Genomic DNA, 18,874 nt, shown 5'->3' on the forward strand with positions numbered 1-18,874 from the left:
CAGCAGTTAGCGTAATGGCTATGTCGCTGGACTCCCACGTAGTTGACCGCGGTTCATGTCCCGGACCCGGTGGCTTAAAACTCACGCTGGGCGCGTGTGCGTGCATGCCCAAGATCCCGAGAGAAAAATGGAGGAGAAGGGATTGCAGCGTGACCATCCCCCCTGGGGGGTGATTTCTTGCTTTCTGTCTCTATGTCTCTCTCTGTCTCTCTGGCGAGCGCACGCGCCCTATAGTGAAAACCTCTCCAAAAAAAAAACAAAACAAATCCTAAATCTCACTTGCTCCTATCATTAGCCTGTTGCATATCCTTATGTAAATCAAATGCCCATCTGGGACTTAGGTTCACAATATCAGGGGGATGTGCTAACAGATTTTTAAGTTCCCTTCCGTCTATTCATGAGATTTTTTTATCTTTATAATTTGCTGTCCACTCATTTCAGTTTCTATTATTCTCAGCTATTACAGTCTATTAGCACATTTCAAAGCAATTAATTCTTTCAAATCTATACTTCTATATACTCAAGTGTCAGTCTTGGTTCTTTTCTTCTTAAAATACTCCATCAGTACCTGCTGCTGCTTCTTTTTATTTTTTAATTTGCCAGAGGGCATGTGCACTCACTGGAGAGAGACAGAAAAAGAGAAAGAGAAAGGAGAAAGCATTCTTATGGGGCCTGGTCACAAGATGACACAATACCTTCTCCTCCATTTCTCCCTTCTTTTGGGATTTTGAACATGTACATACATGTGCCTGGCATGTTTTTCAAGTTGCCAGATCAGGGACTCAAAGTGCATGGTTGGCCATGTGGGATTTTTTTAAATTAAAGAATTATTTTATATAACATTAATATTTATTTATTTGACCAGAGAGAAACAGCAAGAGAGAGAAAAAGAGGCAACATGAGAAAGCAAGCCGCCAGGTCTAGGACTCGAACACTGCAGTAGGCCATGTGGGAGTCTAGTGCCCTTAACCACCATGCCACCTGCTGGCCCTGGCCATGTGGGATCTTAATCAGTCACCTTAATCATCAAGCCATGGACTGGCCCATAGTACTTGCTTTTAACCACTTTCATTTTATAATCTCATGTTGAACATATCAAAACTGTCCAATGAAAGCTGATAACAGTACATTCACACTGATCTCTACTGTCAAAATGTTTATCTTCTGTTGCTACTTCAATGTATTTATTTCCTAGATGGTTTAGAGAGTCACTATTATATTTAAGCTGAGATTATATTGTGTTTTTAATTTAAATATTTAAGTATATTAAAAGCCATAGGTAAATTATGCTACTAACCATCTTCCAGTTTGATCTGCAATCTGCTTTTCTAAATTCTGTAGCTCCATTTTGTAAGCTGTTATTCGAGCATTGCATACCATGAGATTCTTAACTGCATGTAAAACCTGGTCTTTTTGAGTGCTCAAGGAAAGGAGCTTCCATATTCCTTCTCGTATTCGAATTTCTAAATCTATTTTTTCTTGAATGTTGCAGTCCTAAAAAAAGAGAAAAACATTTTTAAAAGATATGGAAAATCTAAAATTATAACATTTTTTTTTACCCCTAGTAGATTGAAAATGTAGTAACTATCTTTATAATTTTATACCACATTGGGAAAGAAAGTTTTAACATATGATGATATAAAAATATAGGTATTTTGAAATACTCTTTGCAAAATCTTCATTTCTCACTTTATTAGGAAGTCTTTATAATCTACTGGATGAAGAGAACAGAAACAACAATGTAAACCATTATATGTTATTACTATAATTATCTATGCCAGGTTTAATAGTGCCCCTCTCCCAAAGTCCACTTATGACTGTCTAGAACCTCAAAACATAATTGTTTGGACAGAGGATTTTGCAGATATAATTAGTTAAGGTGAGATCACATTGGATTACATAGTCCCTAAATCTAATCTAATGACTGGTGTTCTTTTTTTTTTTTCTTTAACGAGAGATTTTTGCTATAGGGCATTCGCCAGAGAGAGACAGAAAGACAGAGGGTGAGAAATCATCTCCCCCAAGGGGGAGTGGCTATGCCACAGTCACTTCTCCATTCTACTCTTGGAATCTTGGGCATGCACGTGCGTGTGCCCAGCTGAGTTTTAAGCCACGGGGTCCAGGACTCGAACTGTGGTTGACTACGTGGGAATTCAACAATGAACCTATTATCTGCTGGTTTCATGACTAGTGTTCTTATAAGATGGCCATGTGAAAACAGTCAAAGACAATGTCATGTGAAGACAGAGAATGTAGTCTGTAAATCAAGGAATACCGATGATTAATGGCAACCACCAGAAGCTGAAGAAGGCAAGGAAAGATTCGTCCCTAGGGCCTTCCGAGGAAGCATACCCTGCCAATACCTTGATTCCAGACTTCTGGCCTCCAGAACTAGAGAGAAGACATTTCTGTTGTTTTATGCTACTCCACCCGTCTCGGTCATTTGTTATTGCAGCCATTGGAAGCATACAACTAATGGAAACAATACGCCACATGTACGTATTATATAGGCTGTATTACGGGATGGCAAGATGTGGGTGGTGACACTGAATTGATCAAGGAAAACTTTCTGAAAGAGCAGATGTTGAATAAAGAAACCAAGGTCTAACAGCAGGGCAGTAACAGGCTATTTGTCATGGTAATAAGCAGAGTAAACAGAAGCTGGAAATAACAGAGAGAAGCCTGGTGCTGAGAAAATGTCAGAAGCCTTAGCTACCTGGACCAGAGCTTCAGAACACAGTTCTGTATGTATTTATTTTAGTTTTAAGAGTCACCACAGGGCCCAAAAGGTGGCATGGTGGTTAAGATGCCGGGTTCCCACATGTTCGACAGGGTTCAAGTCCTAGATCTGGCGGCTTGAAAATCACTCAAGGCACATGTTTGTGCATACCTCAAATCCCAGGAGAAGGGACTACAGCGCAGTCATGCCCCCTGCTGGGTGATTTCTAACGTTCCCTCTCTCTGTCTAATGCACATACCCTATGGCAAATCCTAAAAAAATAAAATATGGCACTATAAAATTACTAAATATTTAGTTCTGGAAGTCCTTTATTCTATATAATATCAAATTTTATATGTAATATTAAAATTCTACAAGTAGAATGTACAGTTCTGATTTAATGCAGTGACTGTAAAAGTTATAAATCGTAACATGTAATAACACTTCTAGTGTATCTATTTCTAAAAGTATGTGACATCCTAGATTCTATGGTGAAAAATGAACACTAAATGGATAAAAACATAAGTCAAAAAATGTGAATGGAATCTAGTAACAAAAGTTCCACATATAAAAAAGTTAATATTAAAAAAAAAAGATGATTGTTAGGAGCACTATAGTGTATGAAGATTATCCAAAGAGAAACTGTAGTAGATGATTTGACTCTCCAAAACAATCACCTATAGTATTCACATGCAGAAAACAGATCTGTTTAATTACCTTTTGTAATTACATCATGTAATCACCACATATGAAACCTTCTCTTTTGTACTGTTACAACTCAAAACTGGTCAGCTATATAAATGGAGTCATTTGCTGGTTCCCTTCTTTACCCATGACTAAATTTTACCAACTCTATTTTATCTTGTTATGACTTCTCAGCACCAAAGTAAATTCTTCAATGTAATTAACAATTAATTATAATAATTATCTATGTGACCCATATGTCTATAGAAATAAACTCTAGCAGGCTGGTTAGTACTGGAGAGTGCACAGAGGGAGCAACTTACAGCAGGGATGAATAGCTTTACCCCACAACTCAAATATAAACAAATACCATCTGGTGCCACTACATTCAATTTTGCTCTTTAAATGCAGCATGAGGCAGCCAATTGAACTAGCACAGTGGTTCTCAACGCTGCGTGCACATTTGAATCATGCGAAGCATAAGGGGGGCCCATATAAAAGTACCTCTACATATGATCTACCATAAACCAACTCGGATCTCTGGAAGTGGGGCCAAGTATTTTTTAAGAAGTTCCTATGGTGTCTGAATATCCAGGGCGGAGAATCACTGCAGGGTTGTTGGAAATGCTGCAGCAATCTTAAAGGATGCAACAACCTTAAGGAACCAGCAGGTGGCCATAGCCACATTAAGAAATCAGCTTGGCCTGAGATTTCCATCCTGCAAATGAAGATTGTCTTCTCTCCATCACTCAACAACAAAGACTCCAAAAAATTACAGGAGTTTGGGATATAGAGGAAGAAAGAAATGTAATGACAAGATTTTAAAAGCGTGTGTAGGATTTAGTCAACATCCATTAAAGAAACGAGGCATATCTAACAGATCTTACCACTAGGCTGTTGCCCTTCAGAGCAGGGGTCAGCGAACTATGGCTTGGTCAGCATCTGTTTTTATAAATTAAGCTTACTGGAGCACAGCCACACCCCTCCATATTGTCTATGGCTACTTCTAACCACAATGACAGAGTTGAGTAATATCAACAAACACCATGGTCTATAAGCTTGAAAACAACGACTATCTGGACCTCTGCAGAAATCGTCTGCTGACCGGAACCCAGTCCAATTTACACAAACAGTAAGCTATGACCCTACTACCCTTGCTGAACCAGGTCTGGGAGAGGGCCGACACAGGCAGGATGAATTGGTAAGTGTGTGTGTATGGTTTTGAATGCAGTCTGTTTTTTAAAAAGTGCTTGTTTTAGCCAGATTTGTGTTTTAATGCAACTTCTTTTACTATAGTAAACATATATACACTTTACATGCAGAAGAAAACAAGCAATACTAGTTTCAGCAAAGAAAAGCTTATAGAGTCAAAGGGTTGCCATTAGTTCATAAATGTGCAAATGCTACTGGATGGAAACTGATGTCTACTGCTATCCACAGTGAGAATATCGATCACATAATGAGAGTGCCCCCTGAGTGTTCATGGAGACACTGACTGACTCAAAGAGGGAAGATCTAAGATCATTAGGGCTGTTGCCTCAGCCAAGAAGGCATAGCCAGGTAGAGCCAGGGCTGATTAGGACCAGTGACAAAAGCATGTTTCCTTGTACCCATCAGCCTTTGGGGTGTTTGAATATGTCTCCAGGAAGAGTAGAGAATGAGGTAAAGCCATTCTCTTGTTTCTTCTTCCATCTTCACAGGGGCTTGCTTATAATTAAGTCAAACAGAAGCCTATGTCACTGTCCTGATCTTGTAAATACTTAAAGTCGGGCTGATAAAAATAAAAGGACAGGTCAAGGCTAACAATGAAACAGAGGGACATCTTAAAAGTAGAAATCTTAGATTATGTAAAAAAGAGAAATCTACTGGGATTTAAGAACTAGAACGGCACAAAGGAAGTATAAAGAAAATGACCTTATTGTTGGCATTGAGAACAAAAACATGAAATTTGGTTGTTGGTAAGACTTCATAGTAACTATCCAGACAGTATCGACCTAGATACCTAACAGGTGTGTAAGCCAAGAAATCAAGATAATGTAATATTTATTTTTATGAAAAAAAATCACAGAAGAGTATAAACAACATATATACAATATGATCTCATTTTTCTAAATGAAACTGTGTGTGCAGAAAAAAAAAATGTCTGAGCACTGTTAGTAGTGGCCATTCTGGGGCATGGATTTGACTAGAGAATTCTTATATTCTTATGTTTCTATATACATTGACTTTTCTGCAATGAAGCAGTATTACTTCCCAAATTTTATTTTTGTTACGATTTCAAAAGCTTAAATATCTGTAAGAAAAGGTGACCGTTCCAGCAGATCAGACGAATGGGACAAAAGATGATCATCTCCCAAGCTTGTCCTGAGTACTAGGTGCTGAGCGAGGCACTCCAGAGAGGTTCTCAGATCCCGAGTTTCTGGTTTAGGCGTTATACCCATTTTAGAAGGGCAGAAACTGAGACTCAGAATAGACAGGTAACTTATTCACAGGTGCACAGCTAGCAGAGCCAGAACTGACCTGATTCTGACTCCAAAACCAATATCCTGTCCTGTGAGAAATCAAAGAAGACTCCAAGATTAAGTAGAAGTGTTTCACTATTGTGTGATAGCCTCAAAATCTCTGGTCCTATTTCTATTAGATGTAAACACACACACACACACACACACTCACACGCGCACACACACACATACATATATACACATTACATAAAAACTCAGTGTTAGTCATATGTAAAATTCTCTTACTGACCTTCAGTATTCCTGCTTGGTTGAAACCTATTACTACTAGTTTGTAATTTTCCAAGATCCAAACAAAAGATGTAATTCCACATTTCAGTTATTTTGATTTCATGTTGCCTAAGATACCACTAAATATTGCACATTCCTACATGTAAGTAATACCTAATATTTAGACATATATTTTTATTCCATGCAGCCAAGTTCTTTCATAACACTATCCTCCTAAACCTTCCACACCATTACTAAACATCACAGTAGCACATAGCTCAGTAAATACAGTTGGGCAGCTACACCCACACCTGTGTGATTCATACAAGAACCTCAACAGATTGCCAGTTCACTAGAAATCAAGATTTTGTTAGCAATCAGGACAAGCATAGTACCATATATAACAAAATAGGCTAGAAAAGAAATCATTTATATCAAAATATTTGAAATTTTTGAAAATGTTGGCATAAAGTAGCATACATTACTGATAAAGGTACTGGCCTTCTAACGCATAATGACTCTCAGAACTTTGCTTCATTTTTCACAGTATTATTGAAGGCTGTCTACCAATCTTGGATCTGCTGAGAAAACTCAAGGTTGCTAGACAAAGCTAGTTGGTGGCCCCACACGAAACTGCAAATATTCCACCAACTTTGACCTACGAAATTGGCCATTTCATATGGTTTAACCCAGTTCAGAAGTAGGTAACAGGTGGAGATTAAGGTGGAAGTGAAGGTACAGCTCAAAGACCCCTGAGTACTGGTTAAGAGTGGAGCGTACTAACATTCCAAAAACCGATGTTAGCAACAAAATGATGTCTTACTATGTTAAGTAAAAATGTTCTAACACATTTTACCCGGCTTTTAGCAAACGTCAACCTTCCATCCAATCCAAAGCATCCTATCTCTTTTCATTGTAGTGATTCAACAATCCACTACCAAACTTCCGGCTTTATCTAAAGTCCGGGGGTTGGGTCGGGGTTGGCTTCGCCATCCGCCTCCCAACAGTTCACACTGTGTGCAGACATCGCCCCAATAACTGTGCTTTGCGTTAAACCCGGTAATAAGCCAACTGTCCTCCACTAGCCTCGCAGGGTTTCTTAGCCATCCTGGACACTGCCCCTGCGTCGTCTACATCTGCCAGAAGATCCGCGTCCACACCCGGGGAGGCCGGAGGCAGGTGCGCCGGAAACGCGCGGCGAGGCTCCAGCTGGCTTCCCCATTCCGGGTCTCAGTTTCCTCGCTAAGAAATCCCGGGCTGCAACCGTGGAAGCCCTTTGGAGCCGGGCTCCGCGGCCCTCCCTTTGTTGCTGGCCCCCCGGCTATAGTGAGACTCGGAGTGGAGCTTTCCCGACGACGGGACAAAGCGACGGCGCGAGAGGGTAGAAGGCAAGCCCCTTCTCACTCACCTGCGCTGCGGGAAGGCCGGCCCTGCAGAGCTGCGGGGCCCCCAGGGCCTGCCGGTCCATCGCAAGCGCGATCAGCCCGGCTGTCGCCACTTCTCCAAAGCGCAGATTTGAAAAGCCCGCCGCGGGCAGGAGCCGCGGAGGACGCCAACCGCCCGGCCGTACCAAGTCCTGGGCCGCAGGGGGAGGGTCCGCAGGGGACGAGTCGGCTTGCGCAGGCGCAGTGTGCACGCCTCGCGCTCCGCGGAGGTCGAGGGAGAAAGTTTGCTGAGCGCGGGGTCCTCTGTGCTGACCAGACCGGGTGCAGCAGGCAGACTTAAGGTGCTGACCGCGGCGTGGGCGGGGCCGCGGGGAAAGCGCTGGCGCCAGAGCCACCTGACCGGCGCTCGGGTAGCTGGTGAATTTGCAGGCAAGCCGCTGCGCTGGGAGCCTTCTGCATCCCACCCACAGCTTCCGAGGTGTGCAGCGTACACAGGCTCAAGGCTGCAGTCCCTAGACCCACACAGGCGATGCAGTGTCCCTAGGAGCCCACGTCTTGCTCCGAGAGAATCAAGCGACGTTATTTTCAAAGGCGGCGTGCACTCCTCGCTCATGGCACTGCATTGTCACCCAGGGTCACTTTGATCAGGACCTTATTAATCAGGCTCTTGAGCTGTGTCAGGCATTTCACAAGGTCGTGTCCTTTGTCCCCAGGGTTTATTTATATTCCCAAGGTTCAGACCACCCAAGTACGCAAGGGACATCTTTAGTTTCTCTCTTTCTCTCTGGAGTTAAAGAGTTGGAGTTCTCCCCTTCACCAAAATCCATATTGACAAGTGACAAAAGTGGGGTACTATTTATTGCTGCCCCTAAAGATTAGCACAAACACCCCCTTTTAATGGAAGGACTTAGTTATTTATCATAATGGTAAAGTATGGGATTTTTAAAAATCAAAATCCTATGATGAAGATTTAAGGTCGTTGCAAAGTCCTTAAAATGCGTTGTCCCTAATTTATCCCACCTTCCCCTTGGGAAGTCTTCAGGAAGCCTCTTTGGCCTTCAGACATTTTAGGGGAGAGTCAATCAGATTAACCCTCCTACCCTCACCTCATAGAAGGCCTTGGGCACTATTCCTCTAAAAATAGAATGCCATGTTTTTATTGAATTGGGAAACTTCCTATTTGGGTTTGTTGTCCCAATGTCCAACCAATCTTGCACTTGCACCAAAGTGGATGTTAAATTCCATGATCATCTTCTCCACAAGGCCCTTTTAAAAAGCATTTTGTCTGAAGATGTACTTTAAAAATACAATGGATACTCTTCTCCTCAAGTGGGTAATTGGCCTCCTTAAGGCCCTTTGGACTAAGTGATACTAGAAGCTTCCCGGTTAGGAAGGACTCTCCCATTACATTACAAATGAATGGTCATTTGGGATGACCCATATCCTTACACACAACTATAAAATATGGGAGCCGAAAATTACCAAGCCAGAGCTCACACCACATTTTCCCCAGACATGGATCTGAATTCTGGAGTTACTAAGTGCCCTTTCCTCCAGTGCACATGCCTTCCTGTGCTACCACTTTGTGGTGTAATTATCTCCTATTCAATATGAGCTGTGTGAGCCTGGGATAGCACCTGACTCAGAGAAATATAGAGAGCTCATCATCAGACATATAGCATTTGTATAGCACACAGGGCTCTCAGACTTAGATCAAAATACACAAGCAGCAGTTGAAGAAAATGGGAGCAAGCCAACCATTCTGAAATTGAATACCAATGTAGGAGTATTTGACTAATGAATGCTAGGTGTATTACTGGATAAGCAACTATTTTTTTAATACCCAAAGAAAGAAACAGATCTAGGAAAGGCCAAGCTTAATAATTATTGTTAGAACATAAACAGTTGCTGTTAGAGACCTTTTTCTTTGGGGAAGATAGGATATGATCCTATCTTTTTATTATTCATCAAGGGATATGCCCAGGAAGTACTTAAGTGCTTAGCTATTATAGGATGATTAAAACACCTCAGAGTAGGTCTTCTGTTTTCTCATTTATCCTCAGGTCTTTTTTTTTTTTCTGCTAGTTTCATCAAACGTACTTTTCTTTGGTGTATATAATAAACATAAAAATAGAATTACCCTTGAAAACTACCAAAGGGTTAAAGACTTCAGTTGATTAGTTTACAAATTTATTAACCTACCTACTTATTTATTTTTAAATTCCCAGAAAGTAAGAAGTACTACCTTTCACCATCTCAAATATTAACATTTGGGCATGTCTTTACCTTTACCTCTTCTTGCAGAAGTTTGATACCTACCCAATTGTCCAGATGTAGTAGCTTCAGCTGGAGGCTTGAATGATGGAATTACTGCCTTACTCATATTACTTTCCATTACTAGGTCAATACTTATCATTAATTATAACATAGTTATTAGTTCTCTAGAATAATAAATAGAACATATTTAATATTATATATTGATAATATATATTAATAACATACTTAATAATATTATATATTAAAATAGACAAGATGTATTTGACATAGAACAGAAAATTTAGATAATACTAATAAAAATTAAAGTGTATTTTTTTCTTTATTTTATGTACTTCTCTTATTAATTCTCTAAGAGGCTAAAACAAAATGCTCTCTCTTACATAACAGACCCATATTTTAAAATATGGTTTGACACAGAACAGGCTACTTGTGATTTCAAATATCCTCCTAGCTTCTCTTTTAATTTTTTTTTGTTTTTCTTGGTGCTTCCTTTACTCATCTGTTGACTTTCTGGACAATGGGTTTAGGCTGAACTTAATAGACTGGAGCTGTAATTTGAATGATACACCATGACAAAAGAAAGAAACAGGAAGACCTGAGATAAAGATGTTAAGCATGGTAGCAGCATCTTAATGAACAGGTCATAATCTACAAACAGCTGAAGCATCGTATAATCATGAGGAGGATGTGGACTCTGCAGACTCAGTAGCCCCGTGACCTTGGGCGAGTCATTCCATATCCTTATCTACAAAACAGAAGCAGGAATAACGTCCATCTCATTTTTAAAAGTTGTTGGGAGACTCAGAATAAGACTTTCAAGAGTGCTGTGGAAAGTGTGGGTATTCCACAAAAACACGAGTCATTGCTACAATGGGAAGAAAGCATCAGTACTGACAGGACCTGCAAAACTCTGAGGTCTGAAGGAGAAAACCTTACATGAATGGATATTTTCAAGGCATATCCCCTACCTAACCAATAATACCTACACCATATATAAAGACCTCCTACAAATCAGTCAATATTCAGTTGGAACATGGTCCAAAGAGATCAAACATTTCATAATAAGAAATAGTTTAAAGTATGTAAATATCCTTGTAAAATTTAAACATTGGTGGTAATATGTAGTATTAGTATATGTATGTATGTATGTATGTATTTTACATTCATTCACTGAATATCATCACAGCATACAAAATGGGATTTCCCATGTAGAATACACTGTATAGTGGCTTAATCATACATGTTACTGTTAACAAATAATTTTCCATTTCTTGTTTCATAGATATATATACATAAACGTTTTTCCACCCTATTTCTCACCCTCTGCCATTTCCCACCCTCCTCCTATATTGTCTCTGGTATCTACAGTTGTTTTCTATTCCTTTTTTTCCCCTACACTTTGTTGATTCCCAAAATATCTTAATCTAAATATTTTCTATTGAAAATTCAGCTGATAAATACACATCTGTGAACACATGTCTGATTTTAGGCATGAAACCTCATGAGTACAATGAACATACTATAAAGTAGCACCTAGCTGAGGCTATTGCTGTAGTCCTTAAATAGGTATTATTATTTTTTTTAATTTTAATATATTTTTTTAATTTCAAGAAAAGCATTTATAGCTTTAATAAATCAAAGTGAAAAAATGTTAAGAGTAATTTGCTTAAGACTTAAAGTCAGGAAACAGGATACGATTCTGTTCAAATAGTAGGTACATGAACCTATCAACATCTTAAGAGAGGACACAAATCCTTAAATCTGGAAAACACAGCATAGAAGAAAATCAGTAATGTTTTAGTCACAAGTCATAAAATTTTATTTCACCCGTTCAGTCTCATATAATTAACCTCTCTTCTATTGTGATCTGGTCTTTCCATTTAAATTCTGGAAAATAACATTCAACTCTGGGCTTGTCACCTACCATTAAGTTGGCTATTTTCTTGGTCGTTTTTGAACTCTTATTTCTGTGTGTCTGACTTTAGTTTTTCTGATATAGCACTCCGACCAGAACTCTTGGAGAGCTGGCATGATGCTGGTAAATTCTTTCAGTTTTTATCTGAGAATGTTCTTGTCTTTTCTTCCTATATGAAGAATTATCTTGCCGGGTATATTATTCTTGGTTGAAATTGTTTTTCACTTAACACTTTGAATGTATTTTCCCATTATTTCCCTGTTCACATTGTTTTCAATGAGAGGTCCACTATTAGCCTAATGGGATATCCTTTGTAGGTAACTTGATGTTTCTCTCTTGCCAATCTTAGTATCTTATCTTTGTCTGTGGTTTTGGTCAACCTGGCTATAATGTGTCTTGGAGAAGATCTTGTTGGGTTGATTATATTTGGGGTCCTTTGTATTTCTTGGGACTGGATCTTTGAGTGCCTCTCTAGGTTTGGAAAGTTTTCTTGCATGATTTCATGGAATAGATTGTCAATGCCCTTATTAGTCTCTTCACCTTCCGGGATACTGATTATCTGGATGTTTGGACATTTAATGGTATCTAGTAATTCTCTTATATTATTTTCATTTGGGGGGGGTATTTTCTCATTCTTCGTGATGGATTTTTCTAGCCCAGAGATTCTGTCTTCTACATCTGAGATTCAATCTTCTGTATGTTCTAGCCTACTTTTAATACATTCAAGAAGTTTTTTTTTCTATATTAAAATCTTCATCTCTAATAGTTCCATTTGATTCTTTTTTATGTGTATTTTCTCTTTCAAATCGTGCAAGAACTTCCTCACCTCCTGGAACTCGTCAGCTCTTTTCTCCTGCCTCTTCTGGAGTTCATTGTCTCTCTTCTCTGGCATCTCTGTTTGCTTTGTCACTATGAATATTCTAAATTCTTTATCAGACATTTCTGCAAGTTCCATGTACTGTCTGTGGATGAAGAGGAGTTATTCTTCTCCCTTGGAGGAGAGGTACTTTCTTGGTTTCTCATATTTCTTGCCCCCCTGCTGTGATTTCTGGTCATCTGATGGGTTATACATTTCTCCCTTATTTCATGAAGTTCAATCTGAGCATTCAGAGACGTGCAGGAGGAGGGGATCTGCAATCTCTCTGCCATTCCATTTTTCTCTCTTTGTGCATCAAAGAGGCTCTGTCACTTTCTAGATTGAGATCTGGAGAGTGAAGTCTCAGAAGAAAGTCTTCAGTAGTCAGTCTTATTCTGGAAAGTAAATTTTCACAGCTCAGGTTCAGTAAGTATCTCCAGTATTGTAGTTTTTTCTTGCTGGTGGAACAGAGACAGAGAGGGAGAAAGTACCTCTCAATGGGGCATGGTTATGCCTCAATCCCTTCTCCTCTGTTTCTCCATCCTGTTGGGATTTGGGGCACATACACATGCCTGGAGTGTTTTTCAGGCCACTGGTTCGGTAGTCAAACCACACAGTGAGCCATGTGGGATCCAGTGCCTTAACCACCATGCCACCTGCTGGCCCTCTAGTACATTTTTACTATGTGAACATATGAGAAGCACAGTTGTAATGTATTGGTGCCTATGCCCAGAAGTAGGTGCTTAAAATCTGGTCAAGTTGATTTATTTGAGAACATTTAAAAACCACTGTTTGGGAGTAGTGAGAAGCAAGGATTTTGTGGAATTTTCAAAGAATGAGTAGAGGGGACAAAATTAAGTGCAATTTAAGTTATTACTGCTCACGTGACCTTATCACACACGGGCCTGAGGAAATCCAAGTGATAATATCATTAGGATGCTCCTTACTGACCAAGCAAATCAGAGGAATTAGTTCTCTGAGTTTATTCAGAGGTCATCATACTGAGGCACACAAAGTCTTTTCAAGACCTGGACATATATAAAGGCCTGGACTGTTTCAAGAGACTCTGTCAAGATCTTTGACTTATGTTCCCAGTCTGAAATTGACTTAACCACTTACCTGATGTCTAGGCCTCCTGATGGTCTCCCTTTCAGAATCACTTTTTCTTATTGGACAAAAGAGAAGCATCAGTTTCATCATCCCCACTGCATTGTCCCAGAGTATAAAAATTATCTGGGGGCCAAAGGGACAATTAAAATGATTAGTGTTGGGCCAGTAGGTGGTGTCGTGGTTGAGGTGCTGGACTCCCACAAGGCCAACCACAGTTCAAGTCCCAAACCTGGTGACTTGCTTTCTCATTTTTCCTCTTCCTCTCTCTCTCTCTGTTTCTCTCTGGTGCGCACATGTGCCATATAGAAAATTAAGAATAATAATAAAATTAAATAAATAATTCTCTTTAAAAAATTACTGGTGCTTTGCTATAAACAATGAACCATGGGCTTAGCACTTATGTTTATAAAAATGAAACCAAGGTATACAATTGATGTTAAAACCTCCTTTTTAGAATTAAGTAATATTCTCCCATGGATACCTAAACTAAAAGGGGCTTATCCATCCTATAAAATGTGGAAATGTATAAAATTTCAGTCTATATACATATGTTTGTTGCAGAGAAATACAATAAGGTGAGTAGTTAAGACTTCTGATGCATAAAAATATTTTATATTAGTATAAAATTCTGTTGGGCAAAGTAGGATAAATTACAAGTTCAAGTAGAGAAAAGAATAATGTAAAATTTCCAGCTTAGAGATAAAGTTGTTCATATATTATTTAAATAGATGATGATAGATAAGTATAAATTATTTTAACATTTTCACATTCCATGGGATACACTTAAAAATATGTTTTAAATTTAAAATTGTCATTATTTCAATGACATCCTCTGTAACCATTTAAAGGTATGGTAAAACATGTCAGCTGCTACCTTAAAAGTATGTAAAGGATGGGCCAGCAGGTAGTATGGTGGTTAAGGAGAATGGATCCCACATGGCCAGCAGCATGGTTTGAGTCTTGTATAGGTGTGTGTGTATGGGTGCCCACAATCCTGAGAGAAGAATGGAGAAGGGATTGTGGCATGGCCATCCCCTCAGAGGTCAGGGATGGGCTTTCACCCTCTCTCTCTTTCTTTCTCTCATGAGCACATATGCCCTAAGGCAAAAATCTTTATATATATATATATAAAAGGTCTTAGAATTCTGTTAGGGGTACTTGCACAAGAATTTTGGAAAACTGTTGATTTAGATGTCTATTGGTATCACACTACAACTCACACAGGTATACTTGCAGATGGAACTAGGCTCACATCTTCAAATTCTCTCACTCTGCTCCTTTCCCTTCACTGCCTCTCTCCATAGCCTCTCATATGCATCTCTAGTTTTCAGGACACCCTCAGTTCCTTCTCTGGGTACTGTTTTTCTTTAGGTGCATTATTAGCATGAATTATGGCTCAGGGCAGTTTCTTCTCTTCCTGCTTTAGTTCTGAAAATTTTCTCTCTGTTGATACCACCTTTCTTCCCTTCTCAGGATTATCTTAGTTATTATTGGGCCTTTGCTCTTTTTTGTAAAATTTTTACTTGGCATCTCAAAATCTGAAGAAACAAACAAAAATATGCCTATGGAAATTTTCTTCAGAATTGCATTGAAGTTAGAGAGAAATCGTGTATTTAGGATGTTGGGTATTCTTCTCGATAAACGTAAAATACAATGCAAATTTGATTCTTCAATGTCTTTCAATAAAGTTTTCCAGGTTTTAGCACATAGATCTACGTATATCTTTTGTTCTATGTATTGAGTTCCTTATATTTCTTTTTGCTATTGTAAATAAAATTTTGTAAAGTATGTCTTCTGGGACCAGCAGGTGGTGACGTAGTTAAGGCACTAGATCCCACTTAGCCAACCTCATTGTTGTAGACTGGACTTTGTGACTTGAAAAACTCACAGAGAAGGTGCACCTGCATGCTTCAGGTCCCAAGAGAATAACGGAGGAGAGGGGACTGTAGCGTGGCCATCACCAATAGGAAGTGAATTGTCACTCCTCCCCTCCCAGTAAGTTCACTCACCCTGTGGCAAAAATATAATAATAATAATAATAACAACAACAACAATAATAATAAATGTCTTCTGTTTGTGGGTAATGTATAGAAATAAAATGAATTTTTATTTATTGATTTTATTTCCAAGTACTTTGCTCAATTTTCTTGTTTTAAATAAATTCTCTGTATGATCTTAAGGATATTCTATATAGACAACTAAATGTGGATAAGAGTTTTATTTATTTTCTAATTCCTATAGTTCTTACTTGACTCATTGCACTGGCTAAGGTAGCCAATAAAGTGTTTCATACAAGAGGTATTTTTGTTTTCTTACTGATTTTGAAGAAAAAAATGTCTGCTGTTTAAGCATTTCTTCATTTCACTAAGTGTACATTGTTAACCTTATACGTTTGGATTTATTTATTTAGGTTGGATTTCAATCAGGCTTAAATTAAATCTTATTCTATCTTATCTCCCAAAGTCTCTTTTAATATTTTCCACTTTCAGGACTAGCAGTTAGTGTAATGGCTATGTCGCTGGACTCCCACATAGTTGACTGCGGTTCAAGTCCCGGACCCGGTGGCTTAAACTCACGCCAGGTGCATGTGCGTGCGTGCCCAAGATCGCGAGAGGAGAATGGAGGAGAAGGGATTATGGCGTGGCCATCCCCCCTGGGGGGTGATTTCTCGCTTTCTATCTCTCTGTCTCTCTCTGTCTGTCTGGCGAATGCACACGCCCTATAGCAAAAACCTCTCAAAAAAATTTTTTTTTCCACTTTCTGCCTCTTCGTGTTGAATTCTGAGTATTTATTCCATCTTCTTACTTTGTATTTTCCTTTTCATTCCTCTTAAATCTATCCACCAAGTTTTTATTTCAACAATTACATTTTTTACTAAAAGTAGTTCAATTTTATTACTTTTTATTTTATATATTTATTTATTTGTTTATTTTATTTGCCAGCATCAGAAAGAGAGAGAGAGAGGAAAAGTGAGAGAGTAATCCCATGGGAAATGGTTATGCTACAATCTTTTTTCCTCATATTTGAGTTACTTTTAAAAATCCTCTGGACATTTTGGATAATTTTTTGTTGCCTGCTCATTCCTGTGATTCTTTTATTTCTTTAAATCTTTTTATAATTATTTTGCTTTTATTTAGGTTTTTGCCATAGGGAGAATATGCTCACCAGGTACACACACACACACACACACACACACGCACACACACACACACACACACACGCACACACACACACACAATAAGAGGAAAAATAAGAAATCACCTACTAGGGAGGATGGCTCATGCAGCAATCCCCTCTCCTCCATTCTTTTCTTGGGATTTTGGGCACAAACCTATACCCTGAGAATTATTCTCAAGCCTCCAGGTTCAGGACTTGAATGGTAGTTGATCAGCGATAGTCCAGCCACCAAACCACCATGTCACCCACTGGCCCTATTTAATAATTCTATTATTTATAGTTCTTGAGGATATTACTTAGATGTTGCTTACACTGACATTTACTAGTAGTGATTTGTTTCCTTGTTTTCTGTTGTCTTCTTCTTCTTCTTCTCCTTCTTCTTTTTTAATAATGGCCTGGGCATTCATGATTACCTAGTCTAAATTTCCTTTTCTTCTCTTTTTAATTTTTAAAGATTATTATTTTTAGTTTATTTTATTTTTGCCATAGAACACATGTGCTCTCCAGAGAAAAAGAGTCAGAGCGAGAGAGAAAGTGAGAAATCACCCCTGCGGGGCAATGGCTGTGCAATAATTCCTTCTCCTCCATTCTTCTCTGAGGATTTTGGACACATGTAACATGGGTCTGGTGTGATTTTTAAGCTGCCGGATCCAGGACTTGAACCACAGTCGACCATGTGGTAGTCCAGCACCTTAACCGACATACCAAATGCTGGCCCCAATCTAAATTTTCTTACTGATGGGATTTGCATACTTCTCCTGGGAACCAAAGGCTCTAGATGCTTGAGATTAGTTAATCCAGGTTCCTACATTAATATAAGGACCTCAGATGCAGGTCCTTTCACTTGCCACTGGTAAAGCAAAGCTTTTGGTGCACGTGTGCATAGATGTGTGTGCTTACAGCTTATAGTTCTAGTTTCAGCTTAACGTTTTTGCTTGGTTGGTTGTTTTTGTTGTTATTCTATTTTTAGATCCTTAGAGATTTTAACTTTTTTTCTGAGATCTTTACAATGCTATAAATTATAGTTCATGAAAACTTATTCATTAGAAAGGAAGCATTATTCATGAAATTCACTACGCTGAAGGCCACAGGAACTGCTGATACAAGTCTATAGGAAAGATACTTTAACACCAAAAATATGAGAAATGCAAAATTTTACATAATATGTAAGAATAAAGGACAGTCTTTTAAATTCAGTGTGTTTGGTTTTAAGGGAAACTCACCACATTCTTTTTTTTTTTTTTTCTCTTCTACAAATGTAGCTGCCTAAAAAAAGCTGCTCAGTGGTCCATCAGGTCATATTCCCTGATGTTCACTTTGAATGTGTTCCATTTTGAGGAAAACAGAAAATGAAGAATTTTTTGGGAGAGCAGAAAAAACTCCAGCAAAGAACAATGGACTGGAAAGTCCTCCATCCCCAACCCAAGGTCTAATCAAGGAATGTCCCTCTTTCCTTCAGATAGAAGATCATGACAGTATCTGGCTGCTGAAATCTTCTCACTACTGCAGGTCAGGATTGCTGTGTGTCTCCATTCTCTTATGTTCCATAGGACTAGCTGTAGTAGGTATCCTCTGAACCTGCATCCCTGGTGCACATTGGATGTATCGGGGGCAGGTGACTTGCCTTTTTACTTCATAGGTTTTTGGTTCAAGAAGAGCCACATCCAGACATGAAGCACCTCTCTCCCTGCTGTTGTACCTACAATGTGTCACTCAAGATCCTGCTCTTGGAGCTCAATATCCAACTATTTGGGACTTTTGAGTTTTCTCATTGAATGAGTGCGTGAGTGCATATTGCCTATAGAAGAGTGAACTGGATACTAAGAGCCTAGAAAAATCGTGACTATTGTATATCTATAAAATATTTATGGACCAAGCCTATAACCTAATGATTAAGGGAAGTTGAATCCCATATGGCTGACCACAGTTTGAATCCCAGTCCTGGTGGCTTGTAAAGTATGCCAGGCACACGTGTGTATGTGCTCAAAATCTCAACAAGATGGAGAAATGGAGAAGGGATTG

The 18,874-nt window shown here is 39.0% G+C and overlaps 1 protein-coding gene across 1 annotated transcript in view; it reads right to left on the bottom strand.

Moving 5' to 3' along the window:
- Nucleotides 1-7,691, bottom strand: part of RTKN2 (rhotekin 2) — an 81,163-nt gene extending 73,472 nt beyond the window's left edge. The window contains exons 1-2 of the mRNA XM_006147079.3: nt 7,541-7,691; nt 1,298-1,494 (exon numbers count right to left, since the gene is read on the bottom strand). Of these exons, the coding sequence (XP_006147141.1) occupies nt 1,298-1,494; nt 7,541-7,600 (257 nt within the window). The 5' untranslated portion in view covers nt 7,601-7,691. The remainder of the gene's footprint in view (nt 1-1,297; nt 1,495-7,540) is intronic.
- Between the last annotated feature and the right edge of the window lie 11,183 nt (nt 7,692-18,874).

The sequence above is a fragment of the Tupaia chinensis genome, unplaced genomic scaffold (assembly GCF_000334495.1).
Source record: "Tupaia chinensis unplaced genomic scaffold, TupChi_1.0 Scaffold000199_1, whole genome shotgun sequence".
Taxonomy (NCBI): domain Eukaryota; kingdom Metazoa; phylum Chordata; class Mammalia; order Scandentia; family Tupaiidae; genus Tupaia; species Tupaia belangeri.